The sequence below is a fragment of the Spodoptera frugiperda genome, chromosome 23 (assembly GCF_023101765.2).
Source record: "Spodoptera frugiperda isolate SF20-4 chromosome 23, AGI-APGP_CSIRO_Sfru_2.0, whole genome shotgun sequence".
Taxonomy (NCBI): Eukaryota; Metazoa; Arthropoda; class Insecta; order Lepidoptera; family Noctuidae; genus Spodoptera; species Spodoptera frugiperda.
In genome coordinates, this window is record NC_064234.1 from 7439337 (window position 1) to 7463043 (window position 23707).

Sequence of the window (23707 nt, forward strand, 5' to 3'; positions counted from 1 at the left end):
CCACAAACACTACAACCCACAACATTAATTTGAAATATATTTACTTACTGAAATATTTACGAACTTTGTAGTAAATATTCGTCAAATTTTTGAGCAAACTCGTAATCTCAAGAATCCAAAGAACTACAGCTTGGCAAAAAATATGAATAAATTGGGGTCGCTAGTATCGCACTAAAACCTTGTGTTCCTTTATTTTAGATGGTTAATTATGTAATATATTATGTTGAGGTAACAACTTATTAAGTTGTTAATTTTAATGTAGAAATCTGTGTAAAATGCCTAGGTAAAGTAACCTTGACACAAAAAAAGTCGTGATGCCATAATGCAAGATACCTCGGTTTTTAGTTCCAGCTATTACCACATCAGACTATTTTGCCAAGCCAAGCTGTAACTAATCAGAAGGAACAAAGCTTACATTTACCGACACAGCAGTACAACACTAATAAAAACGTAACTTGTCAACTATAAAGTGTAATTCAATGGTGTCAGTGTCAATGTCAGTCAGTCAGCTGTCATGTCACACTAATGAATTCACAATTTGTTTTCATGGACCCAATTTTCTCACCATTCCAGGAAAATATAAAGTAAATTGCCTATTGTAATAAATAATGATTAGCTCTACAATCGTGCTACTTTTACAAGGCTTAAATTACTCCTAAGTTGCTATAACTTTTTTTATTAGAAAGGTATGTCATCAGTTAACATCATAACATTACAAGAGACAATTCATTAAATTGTATCGATTTTGTTCTAGAAATTTAATTTGTTTCAGTTTACCAAACACTATTTCATAATAGATTAAATGCAACTTTGTATCAACTTCAAATTAATAAAATGTCGCTAATCTAGCTTCGAGGGGTGTGGCAGTGCACATGCAAGTGAATGTATACATGCATAATACCGAAATCAAGCCTGATGTTTAGATGTAACTAATATATAAGTAACGATTAAAAAAATTGCAAAATCTTAAAATTATATACAAAAAAGAATGTGTTTATCTTACTAAGAAGCAAATCTAATAAATAATCCAAGATATTATATTACTAAAGTTACATTGCGAAAAGTCTAAATCTTACCAGGTAGGTATCATTCTCATTTCTTCAGGTAAAAAGAGACGTTTATCATAATGACTGAATGGAAGCAACTGATAACGGAGTGGCTGAATGAGTATGCTGCACTTCTGGACAATGAAATCAAAAGCTTTGCAGCTGAACATGAACATAACCATGAAATAGCTACTGCTATATTCAATCTGTTCTACAGTGAAGATGACAGTGGGACTAATACAAACAAATTGGAGAATGAATCTGAATATGAACAGGTATTTAAAGTTAAAAATGCTATGTAGTATATTATTTTACGTAATCAGATGACTGATCTCTAGACAGGCCCTTTACTAAAGTAATGTTTAATATACTTGTAAATCTCTTATATAATAACTTATTTGAAAAAGGTAAAAGGAATTGAGCTTTTTGCTAATAACCATACACTTCATTTTTGAATATTTTATTTCAGATATTGGAAAATGTTTGTACCCAATTATTCAGCTTCTACAGATCAAAGGAAGTTGAGCTACAAAGGTTCACACTGCAATTTGTTCCTACTCTTATTTATAACTATCTGAGCTCAGTGGCTCAAGGTAGTAAAAAAACATGGCGCTGCATTGAAACTTTATTGATTGGTCAGAGTTTTTTTTAAATAGTCTTATGTTTATTATATGAAGACTGAGAATATAATCTAAAAAATACTTTGAAATAATATTACAGGCCTGTATAACTATGAAGTTGTGGATGAAGAGGGCAAACCCAAAGTGGTTCAATTCAGACTGCCATCATTGGCTCAAGCTTCCATATATCATGAGGTAATAAATTATTTAAATTAATCACATAAGATTTTATATTTAAAATTTATATTCAATGGCACATTTTCTACAAAGCCATTTACATAAGATTGTATCTTTAAGAAACGAATATGATTAATAATGAAAAAATGTTTGGTTTTTATTTAATAACTGTAGAATATTTATATTGAAGTTATGTGTATTTACCACACTTTCATTAATATTTTCCAGCCATTATCATTGGGTTCCCAGTTCTTAACTGAGAGTGCATTACGGAGGTGGGAAGAGTGCAATACTAAACTAGTGAGTTGGGGCCCGTTTCCACAAGTTGAAGTGATCAATGCCCAAAATCGGTTGAAAGTAATGTCAGCATTACTATTTATTTACAATCGCCAGCTGAGCTTACTACCAAAACTTGCTTTACGTCATTTCTGCATTGCTGCGTCCAGGTAAGGAACAAATAAATTATATTTTATTTTAATACTAAGTTTAAGTAAAATTAAAGATAAATCGGCGACATTAAAGTCGGTCTTGTCTCAGGCATAGTTATATGGTAGACGTGCACATTACGGCACGTAATACTGCTATACAATGTACACACGCATTTATGTTTTAAGTCCCATTTAATAGGCTCATCCCCTATTACATGGGATTTTTTAAATTTCATTCAACTTTTACAGAATAGTCACACAAGGTTTCAATAAGAAAATTACTACTCCATCTGGAAAACCAGTACCGAGAATACCAGTGTCGTCAAGTTTCTTATTGGAAATGATTGAAGGCGCATACTTTGCGATGTTCAACGAATTCTATACACTGGCTCATCAAGCAGTTCAAGATATTGACCAGAGAGCGCAATATGAACTATTCCCCGATGTAATGTTGGTTACTAGTGCTGTGATAAATTCTTTGAAAAATAATCCTTCAGGTATGTACCTACACTGATTACATTCATCACCTTTATAGTTTATCATTTTACTGCCTCATTGATTTTTGTTTACTAAGTATGAACTCTTGGGTTCAATCTCTGAGTAGAATATTGCCTTATATTATTGAGGTTTTCCATTTTGATAATTCTCAATAATAGAATTGGAAATGGAATTGGAAAGGAGTGTGCCCGAGTTGTGACCTATATAATTTATATATTGGGCGAAAAGTGTACTGGATGTCCATCCTCCTGCCTTCCCCTTCAGGGTGTAATAATGGTTGTGATGACAATTGTTTTCTACCATAGGTAATAAATATTTTATACTATTAAGGTGCTTTTCCACCAGAGATGTGCTATGTAGCTAAACTGCGAGTATTTAATAGCTAAGCTGTGAAACTATTTGTCAATTTCCACTGATACTAAGCTATTTAGCACTGCGAGTAAGATATGCTATGAAGATGCGCCGTCACAAAGTTGAAGATGCGTAGCTCGAGTATGCGAGGTATCGATAGTAGGGAAGCAATCCATAGCATACATCCATAGCACGCGTCCATAGCACACATCAATAGCACGCATCTTTTCACATAAAAAACATATCTTAGTTGAATCTGTTTCCACCAGTGCTAATATGATAGGTGGATGCCAAACGTATGTACAGCAACATAGCATAGTACATCTCTGGTGTAAGAGCATGCTAAAACATTATCAAAACATCTTTAGAATATTCAAAGTAAGAGAACATAAGTTACCTATGTGATTTTATTTCTTAGTTATTATATTATTTAAGTTTTAGCATCTAATTTGGTCACAATACCACCTAGTTTACGTCTATGAGACCCTGGAATCACATAGTGATTTTGTGATAAGGCTAGTCCTTATCATACAATTTGAATGAAAACATTGTTTACGAATGTTTTAAGCTATTTAGGAAAGTCATAAAAAAACATATCTCTCCAAGATATTTCTTTAAATCATATTCTAAACAAATACAAATAAAACTATAAAATGAAAGTCGCAGAACCACCTAGCATCTGCTCTCAGATCCCCAATGAAAGTTTTTTATTTACCAGAGACAATCATGTGCATGTCTGACTGCACCGAGTGCTTCGACGGTGCTTAAGGACGCAGGGAAAAGACACAGGAACTATCAAGTTCGTATGAAGCGTAGACACGACATTATTCTCAAAAGAACCTCCTCCTTTTTGGGAAGTCGGTTAATTAAATCTGTCGGGGTCTGTGAGACGTATGCTAGGTGGTTAAAGGTTGGGTTAATTCATCATTCATTGTAGAATGACAACTTTGAAAGCATAGAAATACTACATGTACCTATAATGAACTCATTTAGTTTTATTCACAGAACGTTGCTCAACACTAGAACATTTAAGTGCTTGTTGATAAGAACGTTACGTATAAACCAGTATCAATTCCCATTATTTTAGAAATCGTATTAAGATCTGAATCATGTACTCGAGAATATTGGCTGAGTGATGACTGATACCTCAGACTGATGACTAATTTGCAATCAATGCAGTACAATAGAAAATAGAATCAAAGATAAAAGTGGCATGTTTTGACGGGCGCAATTGTCTACGTAACTGCTAGGCTTATTCTATATATACAATGTGATAGGTTTGAGACTTCTAACCCGTTAAGGCTGAGTTCTACATCTAATTTTATCGACAAAAAAATAATATGGGGGGTCGAACCCCTAATTGAAAATATTGAAAAATAGTGATTTTTTCGGTAAAAATAATTCACAAATGATTTTTTTTTCTCACCAAAACATTATCAAACATATGAAAAAAGTAATGAATTAGTTAGCCAAGGTTATTAGCTACCGTTTGTCGTTTTTTTTTGTTTCTACGACGCATACAACCTTTGATATCAAAAAAAGTAAAAAAAATATTAAAATGGCCATAATTTTTAGGGGAGGGGATTCGACCACTTCGACCCCTGACTTTTGTCGATAGAATTAGATGTAGTACTCAGCCTTAACGGGTTAGAAGTCTCACCCCTATCACATTGTATACATAGATAATGTAGCAGGCTATATTCTCGCCCGGCATTGGTGGAGATTATTCTTAAAACCAATGACATGGCGGACCGCGATCGAGCTCACTACGAATATTTTGAATTGACAATTACAGAATAGCCTAGCTGGACCTTTATTTAAGGTACAAAAGATTTTATTAATTTGGAACCGGAGACGTCCTAATACTGCGACCAGCAGCGCAATTTCTACAGTAATAGCAGTCTAGTAACCTCTCCACTCAAAGGAGGAAAGGACTGTGTACAAGAACGGAAGTCTTCTGATTGAGGATTGGACTCAGGACTCACTAATTATGGATATTAAATTAACGAATTGAGTGTTTATTCCAGGACAACCATGTGATGGACCCATGGGCATTAGTGTGGCGTTGTCCCCCGCGACTACTACTGTGACCATGTCCAAGTCCATGATCACTAATGCATCATTCCGTACGAAGAAGTTACCAGGTGAGGAAGGAGTATTTATAATTACTATAAAATATACTGATGCAATCATACAGTAACCCAGAGTACCTACATACTTAGAGTAGGAAAATGTAGACAATTATTTTGTAAAGGTAGCAACAGCATTAATCCCTGGCATTTTTGCTAGTGACAGGTTGCTCAAGGGCAGTGTACCTACTCCATAATGGAGTGTCATCGCTTACCACCAGGCAGTTAGTCATGGCGTTGACTACTAGCTCACCATTTACATTATTACAAACAGATACGTCAAATTATTTTAAAATACTTACCTGAATGAAGATCATAAGTTATGTGATATTGATATTGTATTACAATATTTTTGGTTTACATACAGATGAACATAACTGCATGCTGCCAAATGCATGCTCCTCGCCTCGTACTTTGGATTGTAGCTTGTGGATTAAAAACGTTGATTGTATGTGCAGTGATATTGATAATTATGCATACTATCACAAACTTAATACACGCCACTTTATTGGCTTACAAGAAATATAAAGATGAATGCTAATTATATCAATCATTATAATTAAATTAAATTGAAATATAAACTAAAAATTTCCTACTAAAAGGCTTTTATAGGAATATATCCACAGTGCACTTTAAAAACGTATTACAGCACTTTGTGGCGTTTGCTGTAGAAACAAACTTCTTAAACACAACTCTTCACTTTGTCAAATATGTGTGGATCGAAACCGAATATAATACTAGTAAAGCTTTTAGGAACCATTTGCATAAAGAAAATCACGCTGCATTGTAGTTCTGTATAATCGAAATATTATTGTTAATTTTTTATGGAATTGCAAAGAAAAAAATGTATTTCTTGATCACCTACATTACATACACAAGCTATTCATTGCCTACAACCACTTAACACCTAAAACGATATCATGAAGTGATTGTCTAAAGCCACACTAATCAAACTATTTAATTAATTGTTCATGTTCCTTAGTTTGTATAGGCAGTAGAAACAAAACCAAGTGTTGTGGTGTTTTTGTTTTGTCTTAGGTAATTGAATTCAGCAATGTCCTGATTCCATACTGTTTTCTTTTTCAGATGACATTCCTATTCAAGCTGGACAAGCCGTAGCAACTGATTCAGCGGATATGCTGACTGCTATCACCGAGGAATGTGAAGCTGAAGCAGCTCCAATACAGCGTGGCGGTGCAGTCCGGAGTTCTAAACCGAAACTAAGTTCATTTCCTGTACTTGGTAAAAAGACAAAAGATAGCAAAGACAAAAGCTCGAATTCAGGCGAGAAAAAAGTTACACTTAAAGAGTCTTCCAAAGGTATTTGGAATTCTCTGAGCGGTGGCGGCGGCGGTGATATGGTAGATGCACAACAGAAGTCTGTTACTGACGGTTCAGCCGAGGCGAATGGCAGCATGAAAGATGAGAAGATGTCCATGACGTCAATGCATAACAGCACTGAAAATTCTGACACGCGGTCGCAAGTCACTTCCGACTCGCTGGATATTGAGACTACTCCTCGCTTTGCAGCAATGCAAGTCAGTTCAGTATAACTTTATGAAGTTTGTGGTGTCTGGTTGTTAGAGAGTTAATTTGGTGATATGATAGAGTATGTTTCCAGGTGGTAGCAAATTCTGTGTACCCTTAAAATATTTTAAGGTCATGTTGGAAGTGGTTATTTGTTACATTGGTTAAAGTTGCTTATGTTAAATGAAAAGATAATGGAAAGGTAATGTTGGAAGTATATTTATTTATAGACTCTGTTGTGCAAATTGTTTGTTACAAACTCATCACTTAATTATATTATGTACCTTACATAAATTGTTCAGAATAAAATTCTTATTTAATGATGAAATGGTTTAAATTTTTCCTTGTGCAAAAATATAACAATTACCTGTACTGTTTATACTTAACAAAATACGCGTGTTGACACCTAGTACGGATTTAGTCGTTGCAAAAGATATTTCCATTATTACAATTAATATTAATCAATTATTTTAAGTAACTAGTCACAGATCCTCTACAAACACAATATCCTTATGTAATGATAATTAGGTACATATAAATTACAATAAATTCAATATTTTGATATTATAAAATACTAGTGCTGCGAAATGCGGTATTATTCCATAATTATGCGTATCATATCTACCCTAATCGGTACAAGTTGTACCTAAGTACCTAAATAAGGAAAATTGCACAACCCAAAACCAGCCGTGTCTGTGTATCAGTGTGTTTATTATAAAACGAAATCTTTGTATGTAATCAGGTAATAGAACTTACACTCCTGCCGGACAATTTCTGAGAAATGTAATCACAATTTGTTTGTAATAAACTAATAAACCATATAAGTAGGTAACGTAAGTATCGACTTTAGTTCTCGTTAATTTATCTTTGTTTCTTGCCACTTTGCTCTTAAAGGTTACCGTTATCACATCTTTATACTTATAACATTTTGTATTTATTCATTTGTAGGAGATATTATTTAACAAAACTTTTACCGATATAAATAATAGTCATAGTATAAAACAGATTTCAGTCGCATTTGGTAGGCCATTAAGTTCACGGTGAATTTCAAAATGAAGTGCGTTGTTGCATTGAGTGTTTTCGTGTTAATTTCAATTTCGTCATGTTTAGCTAGTGACCTAATAATTGGGACTACCTACAATGCCCGCTTAACATGGCAGCAGAAAGCAGACTATATGGGAATCCCATTCAAGAAGAGAGTAAAGGAAGTATTCTACTCAGATCCTGGCCAACAAATAATCAAGGTATGTAAACATTTTGGTTAATATTATTTATCAATAAAACTAGCCGTATGTATGAGGAAATTGTTTACTGGGAAGACAGTTCAAAAGTCATGGTGTATATGGCCCAGACCACACGGTGGGTGCAGTGACAGTGAAACTGATTTCGAAATTTTGAAAAAGCGTCGACAGACGCAACTCCCGCATCAATTAAAAAGTGACGATTGATTACAATTTGTCAGAAAAGTAGGTATATACTTATGTGTGTTAACTCAAAATATGATGTGATTTCATATTTAGTGGGTTATGATGATAAAGGACATACCGCGTAGAAGTCTGCACTAGCCGGATGGAAACAACCTGCTACAATATTTACCTTTGTTTAAGTATATTAGTCCCTAAGTACCTATCAGAAGTTGTCATGGACCTTAATTTAAATATGTAGATATCACACTATAGGTTACATAGTTTCCTATAAGGCCAGAAAACAAAATCTGACTGTTTCTTTAACTGTTTCAGGGTATCGTAGCGAGAGACATCGACCACACGTCAGGGAGCGCCACAGTCACTGCCGGTGGCGTTGGTTTCAGTTTCGCCAACATTCGTCTTAAGAGTGAACGTGGTAATGGACTGAATTACCAAATCGAGATTTATGTATAATATTCGATAGTGATATAGCGACTGCTATCTCCCTTCTTTGTATACCTACTAAATAAACAGAGGTCAAGTTTACTATAATAATTATGTCTCATTTAATCATATTACACATACCTATTTATATTTCGTTTATTCTTTAGTTTTAATTTTGTTGTATACTGTACCGTTACGTTACCTACCTTCCTTTTAATACAAGAGTTTATATTACGATTGGTACTTTCAATGTATAGACTTATCTACATACCAACTACCATATACCTACATGTACATTTGTAAATAGGTCATAGGACTCCAACGTATATAAGTACCTACGCTACGCTATTACATTGTATTGTACGACTGTGACAGTCACTGGCTGATCGGGCTCATTAATTATTACCCAATGCCAACTGCCTGGAAAAATCAATACCTAGTACCTATCTATACCTACTACCTACATCATGCCTATATTTTATTCCTACTTATGTGCAGTCAAAATGTGTTTATTTTCTAGGATCCGAAGTAAGTAGGTAGGATCAGGATCACACTATTGTTTGTGTACCACAAATGTACTATTGAACTCAATAGTCAATTGGTAAACAGATAGCGCATGCCTCATCAACCGGTTACTTAGAATTGGGTGCCGATAAATAATGTTGCAGATAAGTAACTAAGTGGTTATTTTGTTCATTATGAAGAGTTAAGATAGACAGATAGTTACTTAGTTAAAAACATTAAACCTAAATCGTGTTAACAATTCACTTGAAATTATAGACATAAGATTTTGTGACTGTTGGCCCTGCAATCATTCTGTTATTGATCTTCATGTCTTTTTGCCTAGGTACAATAAATATGTTTCTGTTGACGATATCTTCAGGCGGCGCTGCGAACGGGATGCTATCTATACCGCGCGGTATTACTCTAGGATTGTTGGCTTCTAGCAGTTGCTGCAGTTTGTTGATTACAGCAGCTTGCTCGTCACGTTCCATCTCATTTATGACGATAGGTAAATTGGCAGCACATATCCATAGGTAAAACATTCCCACTGAAACATTACATTAAAACATTTTTTTTGTAACTTTGCCCCACACTACGATTTTCTCCTGTTTCGTGGGTGCGTTTACAAACATACAAGTTCACATACACATGACACCCAGACCCGAAACAACTATTTGTGGATCACACAAAGAATTGCTCCGTGCGGGAATCGAACCCGCTACACGTTGCCCAGCCACCGCGCCAATCGTGCAGACAGAATGAAAAATATTTGCAAGGTATCTAGCTATAAGTATCTATTTATCTTAGGTTCTTGTCAAATGAGTACCTAAAATTAGGAACTTACAAAGTAGGAATCCACCAGCAACGCTCGCTCCTATTAGCATACCAATGTCCATATTGTTTTGTTTGATTAAAAGCAATACAGTTGCAATTAAGACGGAAATTATAATGAGTCGCAGCAACTCCATAAGTATATAAAATACCATCAACATGTTGTTACACTGTCATGAAAAGAGAAGTTAAGATTTAATAAACTGTAAACATAGGTACAATAGGTAGGTGGTCTCTAACAGGACAGTTTAAATGAGTAATAATTTTACCGTATAAGCCCCATAGATATACACAACGCACACAATCATGTAAATGCTTGAGAAACTAATTCCAAGTGAAATATATTTATCTGGATCTGTAAAAATAAACCGGTTTACAGATTTACAATTTACATGATCACAGAAATAAAATGTAGGTACCACATTACCTACCAGCTTGTACATCCTCTAAATAACTCTGAGCATAAATAAGATTGTAATTATGAATCCAGTTAGTAATCTCATCTTTGACTAAATCAGGATGTCTATGTCCTAAGCAACAAAATACTAATAACACAAGTCCCTGAAACTAATATTTTATTATTGTTACAAGCACAAGATACATAATACTGCTTATCCACTTAACATATTTAGATATAATCTTACTTACCAGAGAAATAATTCCTGTCAAAATCCCCCTAAACGCAAAGAAAACCAAAAGCAGCAGCTATACACTAAAGCCATGGTATAATTTAATAAATATCACATTTTTATTAGCTCTACAAAAACGGTATGAGGGTTGATATTTTAATCACGGCCCACGATAAACTGTTACGTGTCCAAGTTTAATTCATTGCATCATGACATGTACCATTTAAGGTCGGTTATAATAGCTTAGGTATAATAACAACGAATTACGATAATTGCTGGTAGTATTGATCTAATAGATTGTCTCTGATATCATTTTGGGGACCAGTAGACATAAAAATAAAATGTTTATTATGATGGCGTAGGCAGAAGTGACATAGGTAGGTTTTAATAATTCCAAGAAAGGGGTTTTGCACGTTTGATAGTACGGTTGGTGCAATGGATGTACAACTGACTGCTGCTTACTGGTCGCGGGTTCGTTTTATGAATCTATACTTAGTGTGATCTACAAAACTTGTGTTTTTTAAATGCGCGTACGAACGACATAGAAGGAAATTCAAGCAAGGCGACGATTTAAAAGAAAAACCAGAATAAAAACATATCTAGGTATGTGGTTCCGTAATAAAAATATAGCATAATGGATATATAATTGTTTGCGTGTGGTTTGAGTTAGTAGGTACTTTCTATTTCTATGAATCAGAACCGGTTAAATCTCCTCGGATTTCACCATAGCACGTCATCATACTTAAATGTTGTGAACTGGGAAGCGGTGTGGGTGGGTGCGGTCGTTGATCTGCTTCAATTAACGTCGAACTATACAAGCGATGACACATGTAGGTCAGCCTAATCCAATCTTTTGTTGACTTGCTCCAAATACTATAATTATGGTCAAAACATCAACCTAACATTACTGTCACCCAGTAAACTTTTACAGTGGTGCTCTGTGATCCGTTAACTAGTAAACCAGACGATATACATCTAATGACGGGTCATTTGGTGACCACTAGTATATAAATACATGCAACCAAACCGAGATATAAACCTACTTTTTCTTTTATAAAATTAATCATTAATCATAATGTATTTAGAATAATCGCACATTCCAACTGAGATTTAATGTTACCTATTGTTATAGACTAAATTAATATTGTTGCATTATCATAAGTACTTATGTACCACTATATGTATATCGACCCGTATATTGTGCAAAGCAATGTAGCACAAACATTTGAACAAATACGTCATGTTCGGTGCGTAAATATTTCAATTATCTGCCGCTCCTTAACTAGGAAAGTCAATTATCAGATAGAAATAAAATGATGTGTAGAAATTATTTTTATTTATTAATTCCTCCTGCAGTGCTTAATAGTTGATGACAATTTAAGAACGAGATCTTGCAGTTAAACATTATTATTTACATTTAATGTGTGCTAAGGCTTGCTTCTTCTGGTTTAGTAATGGCACTATTTACTAATGTAAGCTGGATTGGCGGCACTAACTTATTAGAATATCATTGAACTTATTAAAATCCCATCAATTAGGTTTTTTCGTCGCAACAAAATATTAAGTACATTTTGAACATCCAAATGGAAATTTAATTCTTTTTAACCCTATGAAACAATATCGGTACTTTATATTAATGACTTTATCATTCACCCAATACAAAATTTGAACAAAACTTGGCAAAATCTAACTTACAAAGCTATTTTTTGGCAAACACATTAATTTATATGTTATACAAAGATAAGTAAAACACAATACATTGTTTGTGTCACGTGGGTGCAGAATTCAGAATATGACTACAATACAGTCTTCTACATTATATATTTTCCTAAAGTCAAATATTTGATGACATCCAACAATTAACTGTGAATGTGTTTTTGATGATATTTTTTAAATCTACTCGATCAGAAGTAATTACCACCACTGATAAGGCAAATTTGTGTCAATGAACAAAATAATATATAATGTTTTTAATGTTGTCTTGTGACTTCGAAAATGACACTAGTGGTGGAAATCTACTTCTGATCATTACTAAGTACGTATTGGTACGAAAATTCAAATATTTGGTATTGTAATGGATGTAGAAGAAAATGTTATAAAATTTCTAGTATTGGATTTGACACACATCTATGAATTTCTACAAAGAATTGGGTTGACTAATCGTATTTGATATTTTAAGGTATATTTCATAAGTATAGGAGAGCTATGTTTGCTACACAGACAATTATTTTAACATTATTATAAGTACCACATAGTAAAAATACGCAAGTGATATTGAAAAATCTGACGATATTTTTCCAGTCAATTAAAGCTTTTCTATCAACATGAAATACCTTATAAAATAAAACTAAAAAATTAAAATGCCATCAATTGAAATAATGTTTCATTCAATATTTTGCAATTTTACTCGAATTTGTTGTAATTTAAAATTAAACTTTCTATCGTACGTCGTTTTTTTTACAAAGTCGAAATTAATAATAAATGTGATTATTTCTATACACTATTTGCTAAAAAAAACTTACCTTGGCAGCAAATTATTAAATTATCGTCGCTGTACACAAAGTAATAGTAAAGGTGTCATTTTCATAATTACAAACTCGTTATTGAGTCAGAGATCATCAGCAATATACGAGCGACGATAAACAGAACCTAAAATTCCTAGAGCGAGATTTATACATTGAGCAATACTCTAAAATCTCACTCAGATTACAATTATTATTTAAAGTTAACATAAGTAGGTATAGAAGCAAACAGTAACCTATTAAAACTAAAATTAGATAGGCATTATTTTAGTTTAGACATTTCCACCACTAAAATTTACAGTGACTGGAACAACATGTTTAAATAAAGCAAAATTATAAATTATAAGTTGGAACTCATAAATCGCATAACATGTTGAGTACATTTGGATCAAGTTTGGTTATAAGCTATCAAAATAATAGTTTAACTATATGTTAATGATTGAGGTACGCCATTAACAGTCTTTGATTTCAGGACCCCGTTCTCGTACGACATTACTGTCTCCCGACCGTTTTCTGTCACCCTGTAACAATCATTTCATCACATTAAGTACACAATCTCATAAAAATATAAACGCTTTACATTTTTATTAACATTCATTAATATTTTTAATATTAATCGCTTTATACGATACTCAAAATTTTAAGGTAATATAAATTCCAAGTTTATATGAGTTATTAGCCCGATTTAAAGTGGAATTCATCTTTATTGTTTGGTATGTTCCAGCCAATTGCCTGTAGTAAAATGAAGGTGCTTAAAAGCCCCATGACCTTCCAAATATCCTTGAATTTTGTACATTCTAGAAATAATATTAATTTGAATCTTGCAGAGAAAAATGTAAGGCTACTAATAATTTTGCAATGCTACTTACGTAGCTGTAGACCATTATTTAAAGTATTTCAATGCAATACATATTTTTAAATTTACATACAATCAGACTACCTAAGTTGAAGCTGAGCTATACTTGGTACTCAGAATATCGTTACCATAGTGTTTGCATATTATGATGTACTACAGAACAAAGAAATACGTTTATAACAAAAACAGTTTTTCTTACTTTTTAGTCGTGATCTTTTTCCCGTTAATCATGCGCGTCGTAGTAGTAGTACTTCTCATGTTAGCACTGCCGGGTCCTGCTAATGAGCTATTGAATGTAGAGAATGATGTGAACGTGTTCCCATTCGATGCGGCATGTGCAAATATGTCATCGAGTCCTTGCATGCCGAACCCGAATGGGCTGAACAGGGATGAAGTGAGGGAAGTGCTGGGGTGGCTCCGACGACCGTGCCTGTGATGACCGTGTCCATGACCGTTGATTTCTAAAACAGAAAACAGAAAACTAAATGATAATTGTCGGTAGAGAACGCCGGTGAATACTTGCTACATTCAAACCATAAATCTGTAAATATTTGCCAGTTATATGTATTAGAGTAATAGAACTTTCCACGCCACATTGAACAAACAAAATTAATCTTCATTTTGTGCCCATTTGATGACACCAATTCAACATACACAAATATTATGTGAGTATAAATGAAGTGTTTGTCTTTATGTAATACCTTGTGTTGTAAATGAACACCAATTTATATTTTATTACATAGTTGTTAATGTGTCTTCTTATTAATGTAAAATTGGTTCTTAAATCAAAATAAATACCAAATAATATGCGTAAGTAAAAATACAAATATATGGGTACAATTAGTCGCAATATCGGTGTAATCACTGTTATCTCTATTGTTTCAGGTCATTGTAACTTCCATTAGCAAACCATTATTTGTGTAGGTAAGATAACACAACGCATTAGATCGACCTATAGGTTTTAAAACGAATTTAATGAGTTATTCTCAAATATTTTACCAGGAAATAAATCGCCGAATGGAGAGCCGCCGAAGAATTCTCTGAAAACCTCTTCGGGGTCACGGAATGTGAACGGGAAGCTAGGGTAGCCGAAGTCGTAATCGTCGTCGGGAGCAGAACGCCTGCCTCTGCCGTTGTTCAGCCCTTCTTTGCCATACTGATCATATACTCGCCGTTTTCTTTCTGAAATAAATAGTTACAAACCTTATAATTTAATTAAATCATAATTAATTTGTTACGTTAAAGGTTTAAACATCACTTCCTTTCTCACATCATGCGTTTAGTCCAATAATTCGAAAATAACCAAATACAGTTTTCAAACTCTATATCAGTATTTATAGCGTACACATAAGTGATGTCACCAATGCAAGAAACTTCGGCAAGACGACCTTAGCTGCCTGCGTTTGAGTCTGCGATGAATTTCCTAGTAATCGACAGTTATGTGATCACGACTTTGTTGAAAAAACTAACACAGTGATTTAAGTAAGTAGGTGTTGTACAAAATTACTTGATAGATAATTATGTATTATATGTATATGTTACGTTCGTCGGATTCAAGGTCGGGTTCTTAAAGAACGTTTTACCTTATGCAATTCAAACAAGCCCTATAAAACCGAACTACGTGACCGGAAGGCTTTAAATAATGGCATAGGTCACGTAGTTAATTAAGTACCTACTAGCACCTACCAAGTTGACATAAGGTTCTTGGTTAAGAGGTCACAAACACGAATTTACTTAGCTACTTTAAGCTGGATTTGTATAGTAGCCGAAGATGAACTTCGTTCTGGTTGCAGATTGTATCTGTTAGATTAAGTTTCATACATAAGTATGTTCATTACGCCTACTTTTCGCCAAGCGATAAGTAGAGGTAGAGTTTAATTCATTAATAACAAAATAACAGTGAGTTTAGAATTAGTTAGCAATCGATTAATCTAGAGTTAGATTTAGAAAGCAAAGCATGTACTAAGAGTACTTACGCGCAAATATATAACAATAGGCATGATAAACATTTTGAAATCGAGTCAAGGCTACATTTGATATGAAACAAAGTACCCAAATGTAAGCCTAAGTATGTAATTATAGCATAAAGTTTTAAGGTAATTTAACGGTTACGAGAACCTTAATTGGCACGCATATTTTTATAGTCTCAATGTTGAAAGTTGCAACAGATACTTGTTTTGTGATTTGTGCAAGACGAGATTGCCATTCAGAAATGTGTTGTGTGAATACTGAATGCTGGTAAATATTGTAAAATTGGAGAATGCGTGTGAGGATTCTGTTTTTAGAAAACACTTAGCATGTCGTGTATGAAAATAGTTGTTACGTAGATTTTATTTTAAGACAGAGGTAATTATTTGCTCTTGTGTTTTATTAACATCAGCTATTATTTAAATGACTTCAAAGTAGATATCCAAGTATACATAACTAGGGACCCGCGTTTACTTGAAAATATGTTTGTAGTCCACGTATAATTATGTAGTATTAAGAATTTAAACATATAGTCGGAGTTACCGTATTCCGCTACCCAGTAGATAAGTAGGTAATCGTTTATTTATAAAATGTGCTTATAATGAGTTTGTTTGACTTCCGTGATTTTAATATACAGTTACAATGACTCGCCAAACACATGTAATGTTCCCATTTTATTCATCACCAAGAAGGTGAATCACTTCGTGCGTAGGAGGATTTGTTCGTATGACTATAACTTATGAATGTTTAACATAAAATTCCACGTTAATAACAACTGGAATTAGTATTAGGTGCATTTATATGTAACTAGGTCTGTATATTGCGCCAAAGTGTTGCACTGCAACTCTGTGTTATCTGCAGGTAATCAGCTATTTCACTTCAATTTCGTCACTGATCATTGATCCATCGAACCATAAATCAACGCAACAAAAAACGGCAATACGTAGGTATAATGCTTGATACACGCTCTTCGCAGCTATTTTTCGCAAATATACGGTAACGGTTTTAATTAAATTACATTAAAATAGCAAGAACGCCAATACTTAAAGCAATCATAATATCGTTGTTTAGAGACATTATGCACAACCGTTATCAGATAAACTCACACTGAACTCAATGTTAGTAATAAAATGTTAAGTGGGCCCAAACAAAAAATAAAGGTTAGGTTTGTTTCAACACCGTTCTGAATATTATCATGGTGACTAATCCTAACCTGATCATTTTAGCTATTTGATTAGCAAATGTCTGTAGCGCACTGGAACTGCAGACTACTTAAGCAAATGATAATATTCACAACTTATTAAGCCAATCCTGCATTAAGTGGACAGCTACCAAAAAAGCGGTGGAATGGCGTTTCTCCGAAAAACCCTCTGAAGTTAAAGTGGCGATGCCCATTGACTCCATTCTTGCTTTGATATCTGTGCGCGTGATGACTGGATCCCCGTGCATCATATACTTTCCGCTTGTTTGCTACCCAACAACAAAAATTATTTTATTCTATGTCAAGCAGCTACTATTAATCTTCATTACAATAAAAAATATTAATAGTGCTCATTGATTGTACACATCTGGGAATATTGTGATGACTACATAACAACTGCTGCATTCAGAATGTATTACAAAATGCTAATTATGACCAAAATGGTCAACAGTCATGGTAGACATTCACAAGACATATTGCTAAATTATTGAGTAGCTGTGGTATTCAGAGATTAACTGAATATTAATATTTATAAGTATTTGAGTAATTTAGAATTGAGGATAATGTAATATTTTAAATAGTAAATACATAAATAATTTAATAATATTATTATGGGTTTACTATATTAAATGTAAATCAATATTGTAAGTATAGGAAATTTAGGAAACTTTATTACCTGACAATAGCCATATTAAAGCCAAGATAATTGAGCAACATTGAATACTCCAGCTAAACAAACATAGATGTTGTATAATGATATTTAATCAAACTCACACTCACCATCAGACAGAACTTCATAGGCTTCAGATATTTCCTTGAATCGTCTGTTAGATTCATCAGCATTATCTGGATTCTTATCAGGATGCCATTTCAATGCTAGTTTTCTGTAACTGTAATTAAAGACATTCACATTAACATGCATCAACACTGACATCCCATTAAAGGTAGCAGGGAGCCTCCGAATGCAGGGCACTTCGAATTAATAAGTACATATTATTATATTATGAAAAATATTGCGGGTGGCCTATGTCCAGAATTGGATGACTTGCCTCTGATATTACAATGATGATGATCATTCTAGCTGATAGTCAACTATTGTAAAGAAAATCTTTGGGAATTGTTTAATTCAGTCTCAGTATCATACAATACGCACAACAATGCTACAGACAAATAAACAACAATGTCAACACACACTGTTATTATAAAAATATTATTCAAGTATGAAATTGAATGTTCCATTAATATCTGTACAAGATGAATGTGATACACACATCATTGTTTACTTATGAATTTTCATGAGTGCATACTCATCTTAAAACAAATAAAAACTCATTATATACAAGCAACTTTTTTCCAATTTACTCATTAATAAAAACTATGCTGTTGATAATAACAGCACTCAGTTTATGGATTCCATCCTGATGAATTTAATCAATTGTAAATTAACTTACGCCTTTTTTATTTCTGCCTCGGAGGCGGCTCGAGTAACACCGAGTACCCTATAGTAGTCCACCATTGCTGGTCTCCCTCAAGGGACTTGAACAAATCTGGAAAGAAAATTATTGGTTAGAAATATAAAATAAAGTACCCAGTGTGTATGGTCATTATTTAGTCATATACAAAATGAGGCCTGTTCAGCATGATTTTAGCCATATTGCCCACTTTTTACCCTAACATTGAGCATATAACTAATAGTACTGGCAAATCAATAAAATAATGTTTGAGATTGGTGGCAAATGACTTGCCTGTAATGAAGTTCAATTGCAGTATTAGGTTAGCAATAGCACTTAGACCATACAGAATAGACATGGACCTCATGGCATGTACATTTCATGGCTATAAGGAAACAGCACAGTAAAATGTATTCTATTCGATGACTATTATTATTTAAGTGCCCTAACCTACACAAGACAAAGAATACTTAAGATCTCTTTTCAAAGTTAACTTTTTAGTACATACAGCATGTTTTTATACATTCGGATGCTGCAGATTACTATAAAATAACGATCGTGTATGTGGTGACAACTGTTGACGAGTTTAATATAGTGACAAGTTAACCTGTCACATATTAAACATACAATGAACAATACAAAATATAGCCGTATTCGAAAATCAATCATCCTTTTAATACAGTAAACTTTAATGATTAAATACCGAATTTACTAGAAAAGTCAATCTATTACTAAATTATCTGACCATTGAAAACAAATCAATTCATTTTATCTGCATGGTGCAGAATAATGTTCAAGCTAAGTAATCACTTACAATCCCGAAACTAAAACATCAACAATACAAACAATCTAACTTACCGTTTGGTTGGTTAATGTGAACAATAATTTATGTAGGAATCCAGAAAAATGTGAATAGGTAAATGGCACAATTTTCAACTGATGTTACTTTTTTTTGTAAGTACCTCTAAACACAAAAAACATTCCACAATGTCATTTCATTTGAATCATTTGTCAAAAGATTAAAGAAGAAGAGACCTCACTATGACTATATCACTAGGGATTGACACCTGTCAGACAGAATTTCTTTTATGATTTTATGCCTAGTTTACACATTATTCGATGAGTAGGTTTTTATTGTAATATAAAAATATCATAAACTTAATAACAACTTAAATAATATGGCTCCTATTTTTATATTTTTAAATATTATTTTATTTTGTATGTGTAGTATTTAAAAATGTAAATTTAGAGAATTTTAAATAAATATGAAAACTTAAATAATAACTCTAATGGGAGTGCCTAAATCATTACTTTAGCCATTTCACATAGATACTTTGGTAAATGTATTATCAAAAAACAAAAGACAACCTTACCATCATTTTATTTAGATACAATTTGGTTAATTCATACATTATTAGTATGATATATTTATTTTAAATTCTTTAAAATTGCATTTTTAAATACTAATTATTTTTATTTAACAATTCAAAATTATTTTTTTAATAAATCGGGTAATTGATTGAGGCTGGCAATTCCATTATTTCTACTCATTCCCTACTTCCCTACGTAAATTTAGTGATCTGTGTTCCCTACAAAGAAAATACAATTTTTAACTTTTTATATACATAGTTCCCCATTTCCTTCCTTGTTCATCCTTTTCAAGTCCTTTTGTGATTCGTATTTCGTTTACTGGGTATTAATTTTTTTTTTGTTTTATATCAAGATTTTTTGACAGTTTATGTTTAACTGTTTATTTAGACCGTATTTTATTGTTTATACAAGTATGTTGCCATTCTAATGTACCTACGTTTGCAAATATGTATTCTATTAATTGCTTGTGCTGATTTATTAAAAGGATTTTCATTATAAATACAAATTATCAAAAATAAAATAACATTTGCGGGGCCCAGACATGTAAGTTCCTATACATAAGCATAGGAACTTACATACCTGTGTCCTAAAAATGCGACCAGCCATAGAGGGAGAAGCAGCAGAATTCTAAATTTAAAAATACACGTTCCTACATTCGTCTAAAAAGATATAGGTAGGTACCTACATATTAAGCTCCTTATCTGGAAAGCCTTGGCTTTGTTCAATGTTCATCTAACGTCTTCGGAATGAAATCGTCAAAGTAGGTTCCTACCTACTAATTAAACCATTGAGACGCTCGAGATCCTCACTAAAATGATTAATCGGGTTAATACCCACGTACTCTTTATTCTTTCGATTTTCTCTTTATTCGAACACAGTTTACCATATATGTAGGTGCAAGTCACTCGTAGGAAAATTAAAAACCTACGGTTCTTGTTATTTTCCGGTTTATACAGCTACTACTACTACGAGACTGAGTTGATTCCCGCGACAAAATTTGCTTGGTTACCTAGAATACAACATAGGCACGTTACGTCGTTATCGATCACGCTTCGTACGGTCTTGCAAGACTCACTTAGCGTTTCTAGGACAGGTCATCACCGTTGCCTTTTTTCTTATTAACTGTGTAGATTGTTATGTACCTATTAACTATTAACTTAGATCATAATTAATAAAACTTTGATACAAGTTATACTAAAATTCCATTCCGCAAACAACAAATCACTCGTCGCCGAGACGCGATGAGAAATTGAGTTCATAACACATGTAGGTGTTGTTCAAAATTCACGGTCAATCTCGGAGAATGAGTCTATTCCTTACTAGACTCTCTTGGCAAACAAGAGGTGATAATATTATCTACTAGGTACCTACTTTATTACGGTTACAATAGACGTAGAACGTATTGGTACATGTTAATGTATTTTGTTCATAAAATTGCTAAGATTCTACCTCATAATTCGTAGCCGAATCCTATGCGTGGATGCCAGCCTTTTCAGATCATTTAGCCTACACCAGTATGTTTAGTAAGTTTAGGTTATATGTAAGTAAATTACACCTACATGGTTCTTATAAGCGCCTAAGCAGGTTCGTTTCGTATTAAAGCCAAATTCTTATTCATGTAGGAGTGATCAGGTTAAACGCTCAAACTAAAATCTGTGCTGTTGGCACTACAGAAAATTTTAAATTGTAACTCAGAAACTTACATATTTATTTGATATTTACATGTCGGGACGGATATAAGCTAGACCCTATTAACAATGACATAAGAGTTTATTTGCTGCCTATTTATCTATTCTAGATAGACTTCAATTACCTATATTATAGGTCCTATATAAATGAAACGTATGCTATATTTCGCCTAGGAAATGATACCTACATGGGTTGATTGTACATATTTAACCTAGGTAGGTAGTATTGTCGTAGGCGCGTAATTCTGGCGGTTACAAACAATAATATTTTCCTTGTTCATTTATTCTATCTTCATTATTATTTCATAATTTATTATTTAAAACTCTAATTAGCACTAATTACTGATTACTTTGTACTGCTCGGTGATGTGTGACAACTGGTAAATGTACTGACAATCATGCAATTACTGCAACCAATTTTCTTTAATTAATATGTGATACCCAAGTACTGTTTACTTCAACATTCGCTCTATGTTTATATATGTTTCAGAATGTCTGGATAAGTTCCTGTTAGTGTTAATTGACGTTTAATTTGACGTATTTTTCCATGCGAAATAAGTCAAAATATGTATCAGTTAAGCTTTCAGCAAGTTAACCACTGGTACTTATGCCGGAAAGCAGACATACCGGAGAAAATGTGTTTTTTATTGTGTCTCATAAACCGGCAGACAATAGGTTAATCGGACATAGTGAAATAGGCCTTAAATGTAAATAGATACCAAGTAAAATAAGGGAAAATGTCCAACCACAAAAACAAATACGTCTTTATAGCTATATAAGAACATACCTAAGTGAAACCAAACAAAAGACGTCATTGATATAACTTTCCGATGATTAATGTAGTTGCTGTTTTATTTATTTAAATTCTATTAATAATAGGTTAGTATAAAGGTCCGGGACTACAAATGATCCAACAATTAATAAAGCGTTCCTACTAATCATTACGTGTTTATTCAATGATAAAGTACGAAAAAGTTATTTATTATTAATAAATAACTTTTTCGTACTTTATCATTGAATAAACACGTAAAATAATAAATAACTTTTTCGTACTTTATCATTGAATAAACACGTAATTACTGAAATGAGCATGATATGACTAAATGTTTTTTCTGGAAATAGGCAGCACTCAATATTGTTTAATAAACCACGAGGACATTACAGATTAGATGGCGCCACTTCATACGATATTTGCTGTTATTGTTTCGATTCAATAATTACGTCCGTTACACAATGTGTAAGTTCTATATTTTTAGGCTGCATTATAGCAATTAAGTTTATGTCAGTACTGTTTAGTACGAACCGGGTCTTAACAACATAGTAATATTTTCTTCCCACTGAATATTTTGCCTACTAACTTAAACGTCAGTGTCATATTTCATAGACTGTGTGTGGGAATTAAGCCTCCAAATGATGGACACAATAGGTTTACTAAGTTTTAGTATCAAGAAGGAAGGAATTGTGGGTTTCTGATTGGATAGGTAATAGACACGAACCTTAAAATAACATTGGCTCTTCCGGTGACTTCAACGTTGGTGCCAACCACGAATTGCAAAGTGATCTCCACCTGCACTAGGCAAAACTCTGCGTTCGTAGCACTTCTCCGATTTCTTCAGTCTTATGCAACTATGGTTGGTTCACAAATGATTGAACGATACTATCTCGTTTTATGTTGAACACACTTGCACTAAATGGATGACTGATCTTGTCCAATGACACTTGTTTTCAATCTGCATGAGTAACCAATAACACAGTAATAAAATCAACCTTTGTTCACGAAATGACCAGCAAATGGAATTTTTTAGCACATGAAATCGATAAAACACAGATTCACAGTGGTGTCAGTGTGGGCACGATAAGACAAAGCGTAGGTAGACGTAGCGGTAACGTAACCGCACCTACTAGTACAAACGATCCCAGCGCACGTTTTCCATCGACTGACATTCGAAGAAGCGAAAACTGACGAACGATTCACGAATGGAAACGAACAGCGGCTATACGACACAATAATAGCGCTAGTGGCGCACACCAGCTGACGTGCGCGTGAAGGACAACACTAG

The 23707-nt window shown here is 33.4% G+C and overlaps 4 protein-coding genes across 11 annotated transcripts; 2 read left to right on the top strand and 2 right to left on the bottom strand.

Annotated features, from left to right (window-relative positions):
* The first annotated feature begins 476 nt into the window (after nt 1-476).
* LOC118267324 (hyccin-like) lies at nt 477-7104 on the top strand. Of its 6 annotated transcripts, none has more exons than XM_050703220.1 (9): nt 492-686; nt 755-925; nt 1105-1321; nt 1516-1681; nt 1767-1861; nt 2072-2289; nt 2521-2768; nt 5148-5264; nt 6336-7104. In XM_050703220.1, the coding sequence occupies exons 3-9, from the start codon at nt 1127-1129 to the stop codon at nt 6800-6802; spliced, it is 1506 nt and encodes a 501-aa protein (XP_050559177.1). In that variant the 5' UTR covers nt 492-686; nt 755-925; nt 1105-1126; the 3' UTR covers nt 6803-7104. The 6 variants fall into 6 exon arrangements, with proteins under 6 accessions (XP_050559174.1, XP_050559177.1, XP_050559175.1 ...); XM_050703218.1 differs by having other exon boundaries at nt 773-925; XM_050703219.1 differs by having other exon boundaries at nt 773-878.
* Nucleotides 7105-7661: 557 nt separating this feature from the next.
* Nucleotides 7662-8737, top strand: LOC118267327 (uncharacterized). Its single transcript, XM_035581260.2, has 2 exons — nt 7662-8020; nt 8516-8737. The coding sequence occupies exons 1-2, from the start codon at nt 7829-7831 to the stop codon at nt 8654-8656; spliced, it is 333 nt and encodes a 110-aa protein (XP_035437153.2). The 5' UTR covers nt 7662-7828; the 3' UTR covers nt 8657-8737.
* A 133-nt stretch (nt 8738-8870) lies between these two features.
* Nucleotides 8871-11133, bottom strand: LOC126912160 (uncharacterized). Its single transcript, XM_050702940.1, has 5 exons — nt 11125-11133; nt 10393-10528; nt 10231-10316; nt 9975-10131; nt 8871-9677 (listed from the first exon to the last, which is right to left on the bottom strand). Exons 1-5 carry the CDS (start codon nt 11131-11133, stop codon nt 9391-9393), a joined length of 675 nt encoding a protein of 224 aa, XP_050558897.1. The 3' UTR covers nt 8871-9390.
* Nucleotides 11134-11907: 774 nt separating this feature from the next.
* LOC118267325 (dnaJ homolog subfamily B member 6) lies at nt 11908-23707 on the bottom strand. 3 transcript variants are annotated; one of them, XM_035581256.2, is made up of 7 exons: nt 23144-23611; nt 18589-18684; nt 17918-18027; nt 17269-17406; nt 14968-15150; nt 14168-14429; nt 11908-13633 (listed from the first exon to the last, which is right to left on the bottom strand). In XM_035581256.2, the coding sequence occupies exons 2-7, from the start codon at nt 18651-18653 to the stop codon at nt 13534-13536; spliced, it is 858 nt and encodes a 285-aa protein (XP_035437149.1). In that variant the 5' UTR covers nt 18654-18684; nt 23144-23611; the 3' UTR covers nt 11908-13533. The 3 variants fall into 3 exon arrangements, with proteins under 3 accessions (XP_035437149.1, XP_035437150.1, XP_035437151.1); XM_035581257.2 differs by lacking the exon at nt 23144-23611 and adding an exon at nt 19447-19606; XM_035581258.2 differs by lacking the exon at nt 17269-17406 and having other exon boundaries at nt 23144-23707.